The following is a 16,263-nucleotide window of genomic DNA, read 5'->3' on the forward strand; positions in this document are numbered from 1 at the left end:
AACATCCTGGTTATCAAATGAGATTTCACTCTTGTGAAACAGCTGCTAGCAATCACAAGCCTGGTGGCTTCTGAGGGTGCTGGAGGGTTCATTGCACCCAAGCCTTGGCAGCAGGGTGCTTGATAAATAGGATATATGCTGATGGTGCTTGTGAGGGATTTAGGGAAGAGATGATACCCTGACCTTATGTGGGACACAGAAACCAACCTTGAAACAAGGACCTGTGCCCCTCAAATGCAGGTAGGACATTTTAATGAGTACAGCAAACAAAAATGCATTTTTGAGAAGAAAAATACCTTAGTCTGGAATCTTGCTACACTCAAGGCTGTACCTGATAATCAGAAACCAGAGTCATAACTCAATAAGCCAAATACAGTCCTAGAACTCTGTATTAACTGGACAGTATATAAGCTAAGACCAAGAGTCATCCTCAACTGTGCACATCTGGAGAGATGCCACTTTCAGCTCTCCTGTTGCTGGAGAGTCTCCCCCAGGCTCCTGACCCTCAAATCAAAGACTGCTCTTAGAGACTGGACCTGACCTTCAGCTAAGATACATCATGCAGCTGAGGAGCCTTGGGAAAAATAGCTTAGGACCAAAGTTAGAATTTATGCTATGAGTCTTGCATAGTGACTCTCAGCACAATAAAATATACCTTTTGGTAAACTAACTATGCTGATATAGCTTCTTGCTCAAGATGTATAGAGCAAGTATTCCATCTCTTTGACTGTTCAGGGGATTGTCTTCTTTCTGTAACACAGTGGGACTCAGTGTAGACTTTGGTAGCCTTTGAACAATGGGATTGGAGATAATGTTTAATCCAAGGGGATTCTGAGAGGCTGAGGACTGGAATTCCTGAGTGAGCTGAGGAGCCAAGCAGCCAGAACAAGGGAAGGCACAGAGACAGGAGCTGGGGGAAGCTCAAGGAGACTCCCTGAGCTGGGCAGTCCATTCTATGAACCCTAGAATTTGATCTCATGTGCCTATGTAACAACTGCTAGATACTGAAAAGCTGCATAGCTGTGAATCTTAATGTTATCCTTGCCCATATGCAATAGATGCTCTCTGCTTCCAAGGGATTTTTAAAAGATTGTACAGAAGAAGATAAATGCAATGCCTATTGCAGCATGGATGATGAGCACCGTCTCTAAAGATTAGTCTCAGGTTTATGATGTTTGTTGGTAAAATGTGGCTTTTCACTCAGTTTGTTTAATACTAGAAATTGTTTCCAGTCTACAAACTATCACATCATTCATAAAGGCACAGAAGAGTCTCTGAATATAGACGGTAATACAATGGGAATCCACATAAGGAATGCTGGGGTCTTTTGTCTTCTAGTCATTGCATCCCTGGGGAAGCATTTGCTGAATTACCTACTGGAGATCCACTATAAATCCACTGCCATCCCTGAGGGAAAGCAAGAGTGGAATATGGATGTTTGGTGAAAGGCAGACAATCCTATCTTCCCTGGTGACAAATAACACACACACACACACACACACACACACACACACACACAGGAGCGGGGAGAGAGCTTCACCAGGGTTAAACAATCTTAATTTAGGCATTTCACAGACTCAAGAAGAAAGATCACAATGATCCTTTGGGATCCATGGAACTTTGTTCACAATGTTTCTTTCAGTGGATGTCTTTCCAGTCAATGGTAGACACTAGGTTTCAGGGACCTTGTTGGCTCAGAGGAAGAAAAAGTATGTTTCAGGCTAGCACTGAGCCTTACACTTCCCGCCATCATACAGACAAGAGTGCACCAGGACCAGTCACTGGAGTTAGGGTAACTAGCCTTTCAAATTGTGCACTGAGCTGTCAAGGTGTTATTGCTGGGAACCATCTAGGAACTTGGAGGCTTTTAAAAAAGAGAACAGGGAGGAAAAGAGGGGAATATGATCAGGTACTGGGTGTGGGTAACCAGGACTGAAGCCATGAGGGCCAGCAGAAAGAATCCTAATAGGCAACCTTGGGAGGTAGGAGGTGGAAGGGCCCTATAGAATGTATCAGAGACCTGGAAGGTAAGAGATGATCAGGACTCAGAGGAAGAAAACTTAGATGAAATGCCTAGCTGTGTAGAGAGGGAACTTGTAGAAAGACGGGGCATCAAGTAGAGGGATGGTTGGCATCCCACAGTCAAAGACTCTGACCCAGAATTGTTCCTGTCTGAAAGAACTGCGGGGACAAAATATATAAGAGCCTGAGGGAAAGGAGGTCCAGTGACAGGCCCAAATTTGGATCCAGCTCAAGGGGAAGTCCCAAGGCCTGACACTATTACTGATGCTATGGTGTGCTTACAGACAGGAGTCTAGCATAGCTGCCCTCTGAGAAGCCCAACAAGCAGCTGAAAGAGTCAGATGCAGATACTTATGGCCAACCAGTGGATAGAAGCTGCTGACCCCTGGGGGTTGAATTAGGGAAAGGCTGGAAGAAGCAGAGGAGGAAGGAGACCCCATAGGATGATCAGCAGTCTCAACTAATCTGGACCCCTGAGACCTGTCAGACAGTGAACAACCAACCAGGCAGCATACAGTTGCTGGTTCAAGGCCCCCAACACATATACAGCAGAGGACTGCCTGGTCTTGCCTCATTGAGAGAAGAGCCTAATCCTTGAGATACTTGAGTATCACTCCTAGGGAGAGGGGAGGTCTTGTGGAGTCCGGAGGACATCCTCGTGGAGATGGGGGAGGAGGAATGGGATGAGGAACTGTCAGAGAGTTGACTGGTAGGGGCATAACAACTGGACTGTAAAAACAGATTAAAGAATAATAATAATGAGAGAGAGAGAAAAAATATATAGATGTTTATTTCAGATTGCCCTTGAACTCGTGATCTTCCTGCCTCTATGTCTTTCAGTAAATCCTGGTGGTTGTCACACTACAACCTGCTTGTAGAAGAATGCAAACTGATCTTTATATACCACCTTATACACACATCAAGTCCAAGTAGATCAAAGACCTCAACATGAAACCAGATATACTGAACCTGATAGAAGAGAAATTAGTGGATACCCTTGAATGCACTGGCACAGGAGAAAGTTTCCTAAATAGAACACCAATGGCTCGGGCTCTAAGATCAACAATTGATAAATAGGACCTCATGAAACTGAAAAGCTTCTGTAAGGTATAGGACACTGTCAATAGATCGAAATTAAACCTACAAATTGGGAAAAAAAAACTTTACTAACCCTATATCTGATAATGGGGCTAATATTCAAAATAAGTAAAGAACTCAAGAAGCTAGACTCCAAAACAACAAATAACCTACTAATTGAAAAATGGGGTACAGAGGAAAACAGAAGATTCTTTTTGTTATTAAATTTGGCAATACAAGATGATATATATATATATATATATTATATATATATATGATATTTTTTATTTACATTTCAAATGTTATCCTCTTTAATTGTTTCCCCCCTCCAAAACCGCCTATTCCATCCCCTCTCCCCCTGCTCACCAACCCACCGTCTCCTGCTTCCCTGTCTGGGCATTCCCCTACACTGGGGCATAGAGCATTCACAGGACCAAGGACCTCTCCTCCCATTGATGTCTGACTAGTCCATCCTCTGCTACATATGCAGCTGGAGCCATGTGTATTCTTTGGTTGGTGGTTGAGTCCCTGCGAGCTCTGGGGGTACTGGTTGGTTCATATTGCTGTTCCTCCTATGGGGCTACACACCCCTTCAGCTCCTTCACTCCTTACTCTAGCTCCTTCATTGGGGACCCTGTGCTCAGTCCATTGAATGGTTGAGAGCACCAAATTCCTTATCTGTCAGGCACTGGCAGAGCCTCTCAGGAGACAGCTACATCAGGCCTCTTGTCAGCAAGCACTTGTTGGCATCCACACTAGTGTCTGAGTTTGATAACTCTATGTGGGATGGATCCCTAGGTGGGGCAATCTCTGGATGGCTTTCCTTCAGTCAAACCAGAATTCTTAACAGAGGAATCTCAGATGTCTAAGAAGTGCTTAAAGAAATGTTCAACTTCCACAGAGTTCTGGGAAATGCAAATCAAATTGAGCCGAGATTCCACCTTATGCCAATCAGAATTGCTAAGATCAAAAACTCTGGTGACTGCACATGCTAGTGAGAATGTGGAGAAAAAGGAAAACTCCTCCATTGCTGGTGGATTGCAAACTGGTACTACCAGCCACTCTGGAATTCAATCTGTTCCTGACTAAGAAAATTGGAAATAATTCTATCTGAAGACCCAGCTATACCAGTCCTGGGCATATACCCAAAGACGCTCTACCATACCACAAAGAAGCCTGCTCTACTATCTTCATAGCAGCCTTGTTCATAATAGCCAGATCCTGGAAACAATACAGATGCCGCTCAACCGAAGAATGGATATAGACATTGTGGTTCATTTACACAATGGAATACTATACACCTATTAAAAAGGAGGATATCATGAAATTTGCAAGCAAATGAATGGAACTGGAAAATATCATCCTGAATGAAGTAACCCAAATCTAAAAGGACATGCATGGTATTCAGTCACTGGTAAGTGGATATCAGCCAAAATGTACAGAATACCCATGATTCAGCCCACTGTCTGTATGAAATTTAACAGTAAGGAAGGCCCACGTGAGGGTGCTTCAATCCCATTTAGAAGGGGGAACAAATTAACCACATGTGGCAGAGGGAAGGAAGTGTCTGGGAGGGATGGGGAGGGGAAAGGGGGGTCAGGATCAGGTGAGTGTGTCAGGGAAGACAGAAGAGAAGCCCAGAGGGCCAGGAGAAGTACTGGAAATATCAGCTGCTGGGGTGGGAGGTGGCGAGACACTCTAGAATGTCCCAGAGACCTGGGATATAAAATGCTCCCACGACTCAACAGGGTGACCTTAGTTGAAATGCCCAACAGTGGGGCAATAGAACCTGAAGAGTCCACTTCCAGTATATACTCAGGACCCGGTGGAGGAATGGGGTCACCAGCCCACCTTCAAATTTTTTGACCCAGAATTGTTCCTGACTACAACAAATGCATGGACAAAAGTGGAGCAGAGACTGAAGGAAAGGCTGTTCAGTGACCAGCCCACCTTGGGTTTCATCCCATGGGCGGTCACCAAATTCCTCCACTATTGCTGATGCTATGTTTGACACTCTAATGCTTGCACACAGGAGCCTAGAGATTAGACTTTCCTCTAAGAGGCTCTAGCAGGAGCTGACTGAGACAGATGCAGATACTTATACCCAACCATTGGACCAAGTTGTTGACCCCTATGGACGAGTTAGAGAATGGATTGAAGGAGCTGAAAGGGATGGCAACCCCATAGGAAGAACAACAGTGTCAACTAACATGGACCCCTGGGAGCTCCCAGAGTCTAAGTCACCAACCAAAGAGCACAGACAGCCTGGTCCACGGCCCCAGCACATATCTAGGAGAGGACTTCCTTGTCTAACCTCAGTGGGAGAGGATGAGCCTGATCCTGTAGAGACTTGATGCCCCAGGGAAGGAGGATGGGAGGAGGTGTGGTGGGTGGGTGAGTATATTCTCTCAGAGGCAAAGGAGTGGGAGAAGGGGGTGAAGAATTCTTTGGAGGGGGTACTAGGAAGGGGGGCAACATTTGGAATGTAAATAAAGAAAACAATTAAAAAAAACAAAAAACTACAAAAAAGAGACTAGACTGCACAGAAGTACACGAAAATGGAAATTATCTTTCCATGACATCAGTAATCCTTACCAAAGTGAACTCTTTTCCCCAAGAAGACAGCTGTGAATATCATCAAGCTAAACCACAGCAGACTGCATCTCTGTAAAAACAGCCAAAATTACTGTATCCAGGGCAAGGTGGTTTCAAGTTAGCGCAGGCTTGCCAAAGACGTGTTGGGGGAGACTTTTGGGCCCTCAGAGTTTTACAAGTCTAATGGAGGAAGGAGAGAAAGCTCAGAGAAAATAACTCGCTGTGGTGAAAATTTTGTGTTTACTTTAGACCCTGGTATCCTGCTTCCCATCAAGAGGTCATGTGAGCAAAGTACAAGGACCTTTGCAATCCCCAGATGCAAAGCGCTGGGCCAGGGCAATGGCTCACTGCTTAAAGTGTTTGAGGCTCAAGCATCAGCTCCTGAGATCTGATCCCCACCACTGGCTAAAAAGTCAGGCTGCAATCCCAGCGCTAGGGAGACTAGAAAACACACTATGAATTCCTGGTGCTTTCTGGTCTAGTACAGACACATCTTAGAAAACCTGTCTCTGAAATCATACTGGTGGGAGAGTAATGGAAGCAATGGAGGGAGATACCTTTGCCCACCTTGGACCTACACCTATTCAGAGGTCCATGTCCACACACACTCACATGCCCACGAATAGTTAGGTGCACACACACTTGCAAAAATCACCTGTTCAGAGGTACAACACCGACACCTATACACAGACACACACACACACACACACACACACGTTTATTTTCAAGAATCACCCAAATCCTAAATCCCTAGATGCTCATTTGTATGAGGCCAGAAAGGGGCACAGGATGTGAGGATGGAGGCTCTTGACATGGGATCCAAGAATTCAGTGGGTGCTGCCCCAGAAACTGCTTGCAAGGAGGTTGAAATGAGGGTCTTAACAAGAAGTCCGGGGTTCACTGACTGCAAACTGTGCAAACCGAGAACAGGGGTCATGTGCAAGTGTTTAAGGCAAGGGCTGAACCAACATGGTCGACAAATGCAGAAGGGAACCTGTTGAAGAAGGCGAGCTGCATGTGACTCAGCAAAGATTCTTCTGGCAAGACTCTCATTGGTCATTCTGGGGACACCAGGCCTTCTGCCTATAAATAAGGCAGTGCAGTTCATGATGGGAGCTGAGTGTGAGGCGCGGGCCTCGACCCCTCTGCTTAGGCGATTCTCAGGGAGGGCCTGGCCCCCTCTGCCTCCAGGTCTGGCTGAGACCCACACGTGGTGAAGACCCTGTGCAGCCAAGTCACAGTTGTATGCACCTCCCCAGCGCACTGGCAGCAAGAAGCTTCCCAGTGCCAGCGGTGCGGGGCGCCTGCGCAGTGGGCCGGCGGCGTCGCGCTTTGCGGGAGTCGGGAGACCCCCGCCTCCGCGCCCCCGCCCCTCGCCCTCCGCCGCGCGCGCGCACGCGGTCCCGGCCACGCGCGCGCACGCGCCTCACCTCGCTCAACCCCTGGCGCAGCAGCAACGGCGGCGGCGGCGGCAGTGGTGGCGGCGGCGGCAGAGCGGGCGAGCGCGCGCGAGATCGCGGCGATCCGGAGGGCGGGGGCCGCGCACGGTCCACTCCGGGGCTGTGCGGAGGCGCGGGCTCTGGGCTCCCGGCTCCGGGCGGCGGAAGCGGCGCCTCCAATCAGGCGGCGGGCTCGCGACCCTCGGCGCGCCCGGCCGGTGCTGCCCGCCCCGCGGACTGACTGACGCGCCGGCTCGCCCCCGCCCCCGCCCGCCCGCCCGCCCGCCCGCCCCCGCCTCGTCTCCGCCGGCTCGGCACAGACTCCGCTTCGCTCCACTCCGCTCTCCTCTCCTCTCCTCCAGCCTCGCCGGGCCCTCTCCCTGCCCGCGGGAGCTCCTCGGCTGCGCGGCGGCAGCGGCCCGCTCCCTAGGCAGCTGCAAGCGACCTCAGAGGCGGCGGCGGCGGAGGCGGCGTCGGGGAGGATGAAGTGCAAGCCGAACCAGACGCGGACCTACGACCCCGAGGGCTTCAAGAAGCGCGCCGCGTGCCTGTGCTTCCGCAGCGAGCGCGAGGACGAGGTGCTGCTGGTGAGCAGCAGCCGCTACCCCGACCGCTGGATCGTGCCGGGAGGGGGCATGGAGCCCGAGGAGGAGCCGGACGGCGCGGCGGTGCGCGAGGTGTATGAGGAGGCGGGAGTCAAGGGGAAGTTGGGCCGCTTGCTGGGCGTCTTCGAGCAGAACCAGGACCGCAAGCACCGGACCTACGTGTTCGTGCTCACCGTCACCGAGCTGCTGGAGGATTGGGAAGACTCGGTCAGCATCGGCAGGAAGCGCGAGTGGTTCAAGATCGAAGATGCCATCAAGGTCCTGCAGTGCCACAAGCCCGTGCACGCCGAGTACCTGGAGAAACTGAAGCTGGGCGGCTCCCCTACTAATGGGAACTCGGCCGCCCCGTCCCCGCCAGAGAGCGAGCCCTAGTATGTACCGCTCCCGCCCGGACTCCTGCCTGTCGCCTCCCCGCACTTGCCTCCTGCTTGCCAGGGGAGCACCTCTCCTGCCCTGTGCGCCCGCCTGCACGGGCAGGAGGGAGGCTTCTTTTGTTTCCTTGGCAGGCAGACCTCTGAATCACGCTTGCAAACTGTCTCGGTTGCCAGGCGCTGTTTGCAGACAATTTGCACGTTTTTCAGATGCTTTTCCAATCGCTTCTTGGTGACACTGTAAAAATCTTGCGGTCAGCCACAGCTGCATGGGATTTTGTGAAAGGTGCCTTAGCTGCTTGCTCTGCTCTTCTCGCAGGGTGTGCGTTTTAGTGTGTGTGTGTGTGTGTGTGTGTGTGTGTGTGTGTTCACCTGTGCATTGGTGTGTACTCTTGCGCCAGTCTGCTCTGTAATATTTTTGTTTGGATGGGTTTTTCCCCCGTTAAACAGCCTTTACATGTGTTTGTGCATAGTGTGCGTGCGCAATTTTTTTGTAGGGCTTCTTCTGGTTTGTTTCCTAGTGAAGGGACCTTTAGTTTTATCCACTGGTGAAGGGCCCGCGCACCGTGGGAGGGGGACTTCTTTTTTTGGTTCCTGCTCTCTCTCTCTCTCTCTCTCTCTCTCTCTCTCTCTCTCTCTCTCTCTCTCTCTCTCTCTCTCTTGTTTTCCTCTTCACAGCCTTGCTTCTTGGCAGTGGCCCATTCTTGGTAGACTTTGACTCAGATGATTTGTTTGAAAATAAATGAAGAAAAAGAACAACTGGTGCTTTACACAGTTTCCTTTTTGTAGACAGTACTTTTAGCATCCAAAATGCCATCAAACAGGCCCAGAGAAGGAACTTCGTGGGGTTTTTTTTTTTATATGACCAAAAACCATTTTAATTTTCAAGAAAAAAATTACAGCTGAGGATTTTTTTATTGCTGACTTAAAACGCCCTATACAATTTACAAACTGGTAGAATGGATATTTCTAGAGAATTGCTAAGTAGTTACTTATTTTCAGGATAATTGTGGTTATTCTGTTGTTTTAGCCTGTGCATCCAGCAGCTTCCAATGACCAGCACACTTCTGGATACTCATTAAAAATGATAGTTTTTCTCCCTGTATGTCCATTTTGAAGGAAAGTAATTTATACTTGAATTTACTGATGTCCCAGGTTAAATTCCCTGTCAGTTACCACGGGAGTGGGAATCTTTAATGTGATCGCATATTTGTAGCTATTTAAATCATGAATGAGTTTATATTCTTGCTGCTCAGCTGTTCTCCAACTGTGAAGACATGGGGACCACTTATCTCATAGACCCAGAGTAAACATTTCATTCTTTACCACAAACCTTTTGGTTGCTCTACTGTTCTTGTTCTTACCTTGATACTTGTTTCAAATAAGGAGTCACTTGTAAGTCATTCCACATTCTCTTCTAAAGCTCTGATCAGGTTCTCCTGCCATGCCTATTTAGGTATCTAGAAAGCCTTTTAAAAGACTGTTTTAAGACTGGAAAGATCACTCCATATTTGAGTGTTTTCAAGAAACATCATAGATGAGAATGATGAATGTACTTGGGGAATTAATAACCATGTAAAAGAACTAACCTCACTTGAGTTGGAGCTATTTACTTTTTATTATTTTGCAAACAGAAAACAATTCATAGAATGTATTTTGATCATACACTTTGCCCTGTCCCCAGTCCTCCTCATCCTTACCCACACTCAGATTTGTGTTCCTTCTTGCTTAAAAACAAAACCAAGAAAACAAACAAAACCCACAAAAAGACAGCAAATCACAGCAAGATAAAAGCACACAAAATAACATGGAGTCTGTTTTGTGTTTGTCACCTGTTCCCTGAACAAGAGACCTACCCAGGAGTTGAGTTGGTAGACAGTGTAACTCCTTTAGAGACACAGGATTTTCTCTGTCCCAGAAAGTACCTATTGCAAAGAGCTTCATGGTTAGGGCTGGGACTTTCTACTCCCTTCCCCTTCTCCATGCTGAGATTCTTTTCCTGGCTCAGATTCGTGCAGGCCTTATACTAACTGTCACAGGCTCTGTGAGCACATGTGCACATCAACCCTGATGTGTCCAGAGGATGCTGTTTCCTAGGATCATATACCACTTCTGACTCTACAATCTTTCCATTGAGTCCGCTTCCCCATAGATCCCTGAGCCTCGAGGAAGGGTGTTTAATAAAGAGAGTCCCAGTTCATTGCTCTCAAAATTATTTTTAAAACATAACTACTGCTAAAACTTTGAGCATCATCTTTATAAAAAGATGGTTTTCATTTAGTTCATATACATATCAATGTGTGAATCAATTGGTATTTCAGGAACACATGAAGTACATCAATATCCAGCTCCTGAAATTCACACTCTATTTCTAACTCCTTATCACAATACTGGGATTCTTCTTCTGTCTTTTAATACCAGAGATAATTTTGGTTTTGAACTGTATGTATCCCGGTTCTTACTGCCTTATTGTGCAACTTAATATTCAGAGTATTCAAATGTTTTTCTCCATTGGGCTGGAGTTATTTAAAAATTCATACTGCTTTAAGCTTCTAAAAGTGGGGTCCTTGCATTTTTCTAAAGAAATGTGGTTTACCTTTAAGAAAAAAATTTCTTGCACATTTAAAACATAAAGCCTAATTTCCAAAATATATCTTGATCTCTCATCAAAGGAAAAATTATATGACTAATTTGAAGCACTTATTTTTAATTCTAATCAAAATGTCATTTGCTAGTTAAAAAGTTTCTAATAGATTCTGTGATTTCATGTCAGTTAACCTTAAGTTCTCCATGGATCTAGCATATAAAATGGATTTGGGTTTCTGGATATTTCTTTTTATAAAAGCCTTAGAAATGCATTGGAAGCTTTGCTTGTACTTGGTATCACTAGAGTCAGCAATGCATCAACCTTTAAAATTAAATTTTATTTGTATGTATGTGTGGGTATGCATGTGCATATATATGCATAAATAGCCCTCATGCATATATATATATATATATATATATATATATATATATATATATATACATGCATGTGTATGTGTTTGGGTGGGTGTGAGAATGCCCTTGTATAGCTGTGGAGGTCAGAGAACTATGTGAGGGAGTGGTGGTGTCTTCTTTCACCAGGTGGGTCCCAGGAACAGAACTCATGTAGTCAGTGGTTGGCAGCAAGTACCTTACCCACTGGGCCATCTTGCAGGTCCTCTTCTTGCATTTTTAAATTATATATTTTGCATAATCAAAATGTATTCATAATTCATTATTAAGAATTGTTTGCCTAAAAATATACTGTGACTTTCCCCCCTTTAAAAATTACTAGGTTTCTTTAGGCTTGGGTTTCGACATCATTGAAAACTTTTTAGTGTTCTGTGAAACATAGACATGTCAGAGGAATTACAAACTCCTAGGAAATGATTTTTATCTTTAAGGTTTTGTCAATAGTCCCAGATGTGAACAGGTTTCCAGGGATAATATATTAATTTCTACCAGTCAGTCTTCCAAAACCTGTTTCGAAACTGGGTATTTTTTCCTTGTGAGAGTGCTAAGTCATTTTACATACTATTTATATGTATACTGAAATATACAGCCAAATTTTACATCCATCTTTGAGGAAAAGGAAGGAATATTCCCAACAGATAATTTGCAGACACAAATTAGAAATTTATTTCCCATTTCTTGAAGTGTTCTCTTGGTAACCAGGAATGTTTTTCCCCAGATCTTCATGCATGCTGATCATGTAGCAGGCCACTGAGCTCCACCCACAACTCCAGGATAGAATATTTTGTTCTTCCAGATGTACAAAATGGAAACATGTTAATATAGGTTTATGTTAATATTAGTTTGTATGTATACTGGAAACAGACAACCTTTTCTGTACTTTAAAGAAACAAACTAGAAATAGGAAATGTACTTTTATAATACCTTTGCTTTATTACTTTGTACAGATTGATTTTAGAGGATTGATATAAAAGGTTTATCATTGAGCAGTATGGGTTCATTTACAAAGGTTTCTATAAGAAGAGAATTTTCCCTGGCCAGAATTTGTATCTTCAGGCTTAATATTTTCCTGGTATCCCTCTCAAGGAACTACACTGTACTGAACATGTTTAAACATTTTTGAGCAGGCAGAACTATGAGAATTCAGTATGGCCACACGACGTTTTTATGAGAGACCAGGAGGTAAAGGATACTGCCCTGGTGTTAGTTCTTACATTGTAATTTCTTCCAAGTTACCAAATCATCCCTGCACACAGGTTTTCTGTGAAATCCGTTGTTGTAGATAATGCACATAGATATTGCATAAATATCTCTCAATGAGATACTCTTTTTTAACTAGATTAAGACACTTACTTCTGTGTAGCAGTTAACAGTTTATTTACTATGTGGCTATCAGCCTGAATTATCTCTAGTCTTAACAGTAGAATTTATCATTTTTTTCTGTATTTTCATTGTTACTTTCCATTTGATAAACACTGGTTTCATAATTTTTATAGGAAGGTGTTTGTGTGCATGCATGTGCTTATGCCTACATTGCACTTGCCTTAGAGCCTGCGAGGGCTTTCTAAAGACCAAGTGACAGGTGCACTTAGTCTGTCCATTGCAAGAATTGTAAATATATACTTGTTAAATGTATGTTTGTTTCTTTTTCCAGATGAACCGAGGCATGCTCAAGATCACACTGAAATCATCATTGATGTGAACCCAGTATCCAGTGGTATTGTCAAGTTCACCGGAGCACCATTAAGGTTCCCAAGGAGACCGCTCATTCTGGTTTTCCTTCTACATCTTGGAACACTCCTCTGTCTATCTTACCAACGTTTTTTGCTCTGGTTGTTGTACTATTGTGTGTGAACGGACTTAATTCAGCACCTATAGCCTTTTGTTGTGCTTTTCTGATGTGTCTGCTTTCTTCATTACACCTTTGAGAGCAATGACTATTTTTCCTTACTCTGCATATTCTGCATCCAAGACACTACTTGAAATATGGTTGGCATCACTGGAGGTCTTTGATTCTATTAGTATTTTGTAATCTCTTTGTGGCTAAACATTTCCCTCCCAATCTGGTGCTAGTAGAGTATCCGCTGTCTAAGCACCATGTGTGTAGCTCATGTGTATTCGGTGTTGCAGAAACATTTCAGGACAGTTTGAGATGTTCCAGAACAAGAGTTAGTATTCATTTATATGTCATACCACACAATGGCTGGCACAGTTTTAATATTATGTCATCATTTAGGGTAACATTTTATAGAATTAGTCCTTCACCTAACAACTTTAGTGTTTTTGTACTGTTGCTAATTTGCTTAAAATTTTATTCAAAAAGTATCACTTGGTATAAAGGTAATTGTAACACATTACAATGAAAACCTATTATTGTGAGTTTTTATAAAAAATAAATTTTAAATTAATATACAAAGAATAATACATTTAATTTTTTTGCAGTGCTCCACTTCTGAAATGTCACCTTAACATTTCCTTGCAGAAAATTCTGGGGTTGTTTTTGTTGTTGTTGATGTTGTTGTTTACAGATTCAATATTCTGTATTATTTGATGATGAGCACGAAAAAAAAAAAAACTGCTACTGAAGCAGTTTTCAGAGCTAATTGTGCCATTTAGTTGCTTAAGTGTCTTTTACCTCTCTCACTTTTTCAGTTGGCTGTGGTTCTCATCCCTTTCCTAGTACAATGGTCTGGCTGGCTCCTCAGTACCACAAGCTCTCTGCATGCTTATGCAGAGGAGAGTGAGTGCTAAATTGGTGTCCCTTAGAAAGGCTTCAGGGAAAGAGACTGCTGTAAAGGGGAATGCAAAATAAAGAATTTAAATGAGGAAGCTCAGTTTGACTCTTTCCAGAAGAATAACTTTATGCCAAGGACAAGGACATTTCAGAGTTTTGTCACAGGGTGTGTGATGTCAACACTCTTACTCAGCTCATCCTAAGGGTTCCAAAGAGGTTCTGATATGGCTGGTGGCTGTGTCTCGCTTGTTCATTATAAACCATTAGATTTGGAAAGGCTTGAACTCCAACTTAGTGTTAACGCCCTTCCTCATGGTACCAGTGAAATGTATTGTGTCCCCATATCTTACAGACGTTAAAATAAAACCACACATTCTTATTTGCTGCAGTTTCTATTTGTGACATGTACTGTGTGGATGTGCTTTCTAAAGAAACTCTTATCTTTTAGAAAACTGTACTGAAAATTTACAGAGATGCTACTGTTATTTGCTTCAATATAATCAGGGTGGTATACAATTGTACATAGATGAAAAAGACTGACTCTGACTTGATAATTGTTGAAGCTGTGTGATAGATGTTTGAGAATTCATTATTCTCTATACTTTTGTATATGTTTGAAATTTTCCATAATAAAAATTGTAAAACTGTATTCCTTAGAGGTTACTTGGAGGCCAACTCTCCCTTTTAGAATCTAAGTATGGATGGCTGGTCAGAATAAGAATTCACATCTCAGAAACATAAGGCTGTTCTTCTAAAAAGGTACCTTATCTTCTTAAGCTAAACCTGTTACTAACCGTGCCTTTCTTTCCAAGAAGATTTTTTTCTTGGAAAGCCTCCAAATAACATGTGCAAAAGGATCTTAGTCCATAAAGTATGCAATGTGTGAGTGAGCAGGGGACATAAGAAAGGACCTTAGTCCACCCAGTATGCAGTATGTGAGTGAGCAGGGACATAAGAAAGGACCTTAATCCACACAGTATGCAGTATGTGAGTGATCAGGGGACATAGAAAGGACCTTAGTCCACACAGTATGCAGTATGTGAGTGAGCAGAGACATAAGAAAGGACCTTAGACCACACAGTATGCAGTATGTGTGTGAGCAGGGAAATAAGAAAGGACATTAATCTACCCATTATGCAATATTTAATGAACACGGACATAAGAAAGGACTTTGGTCCACCCAGTATGCAGTATGTGACTGAGCAGGACAAAAGAAAGGACCTTAGTCAAAACAGTATGCATTATGTGAGTGAGCAAGGGATATAGAAGGGATCTTAGTCCACGCAGTATGTAGTATGAGAGGGAGCAGGGGACATAAGAAAGGACGTTAGTCCACCCAGTATGCAGTATGTGAGCAGGGGACATAAGAAATGACCATTGTCCTCCAAGTATGCAGTATATGAATGAGCAGGGGACATAAGAAAGGATTTTAGTCCACCAAGTATGCAGTATGTGAATGAGCAGAGACATAAGATAGGACCTTAGTCTACCCAGTTTCCAGTATTTGAGTGAGCAGGGATATAAGAAAGGATCTTAGTCCACCCAGTATGCAGTATGTGAGCAGGGATATAAGAAAGCACTTTAGTCCACACAGTATGCAGTATGTGAGTTAGCAGGGACATAAGAAAGGATCTTAGTCCACCCAGTATGCAGTATGTGAGCAGGGATATAAGAAAGCACTTTAGTCCACACAGTATGCAGTATGTGAGTTAGCAGGGACATAAGAAAGGATCTTAGTCCACCCATTATGCTGTATGTAAGTGAGCAGGGGACCTCGAAATAATCTTAGTCCACGCAGTATGCAGTATGTGAGTAGGGGAAATATGTAAGGATCTTAATCCACCGTGTATACAGTATGTGAAAGAGCAGGGGACTTAAGAAAGGACCTTAGTGCACCCCTGTATGCAGTATGTGATCAGGTGCATAAGAAAGGACATTAGTCCACCCACTATGCAGTATGTGAGTGAGCAGGGACATAAGAAAGTAACCCAGTATGCATTATTGGAGTGAGCACTGGAGATAGGAAAGTGTCTTAGTCCTCGCACTATGCAATATATAAGTAGGGACATAAGAAAGGACCTTAGTCCACACAGTATGCAGTATGTGAGTGAGCAGGGGACAAAAGAATGGATCTTAATCCACAGAGTATGCAGCATGTGACTGAGCAGGGGACATAAGAAAGGACCTTAGTCCACCCATTATGAAGTATGTAAGTGAGCAGGGGACCTCGAAAGTATCCTAGTCCACACAGTATGCTGTACGTGAGTAGGGGACATATGTAAGGACCTTAATCCACCAAGTATGCAGTATGTGAGAGAGCAGGGGACATAAGAAAGGACCTTAGTCCAACCAGTGTGCAGAATGTGAGCAGAGGAATAAGAAAGGACTTTAGTCCACCTACTATGCAGTATGTGAGTGAGCAG

At 44.1% G+C, this 16,263-nt stretch overlaps 1 protein-coding gene and 1 long non-coding RNA gene across 4 annotated transcripts in view; one reads left to right on the forward strand and one right to left on the reverse strand.

The window, feature by feature from the left end:
- Nucleotides 1–16,263, reverse strand: part of LOC115030072 (uncharacterized) — a 112,003-nt gene that overhangs the window by 66,499 nt on the left and 29,241 nt on the right. The window lies entirely within an intron of this gene.
- Nudt11 (nudix hydrolase 11) lies at nucleotides 7,431–14,471 on the forward strand. 2 transcript variants are annotated; one of them, XM_021153742.3, is made up of 2 exons: nucleotides 7,431–8,109; nucleotides 12,761–14,471. In XM_021153742.3, coding segments are annotated over exons 1-2 (495 nt in total). In that variant the 5' UTR covers nucleotides 7,431–7,615; the 3' UTR covers nucleotides 12,762–14,471. The 2 variants fall into 2 exon arrangements, with proteins under 2 accessions (XP_021009401.2, XP_085694430.1); XM_085838304.1 differs by lacking the exon at nucleotides 12,761–14,471 and having other exon boundaries at nucleotides 7,431–8,110.

The sequence above is a fragment of the Mus caroli genome, unplaced genomic scaffold, assembly GCF_978045245.1.
Source record: "Mus caroli unplaced genomic scaffold, Mus_caroli_1 scaffold_5, whole genome shotgun sequence".
Lineage (NCBI taxonomy): Eukaryota > Metazoa > Chordata > Mammalia > Rodentia > Muridae > Mus > Mus caroli.

Excerpts from the sequence above, each read along its gene's own strand:
- Nudt11 (XM_021153742.3), top strand. The coding sequence starts at position 7,616 with ATGAAGTGCAAGCCGAACCAGACGCGGACCTACGACCCCGAGGGCTTC.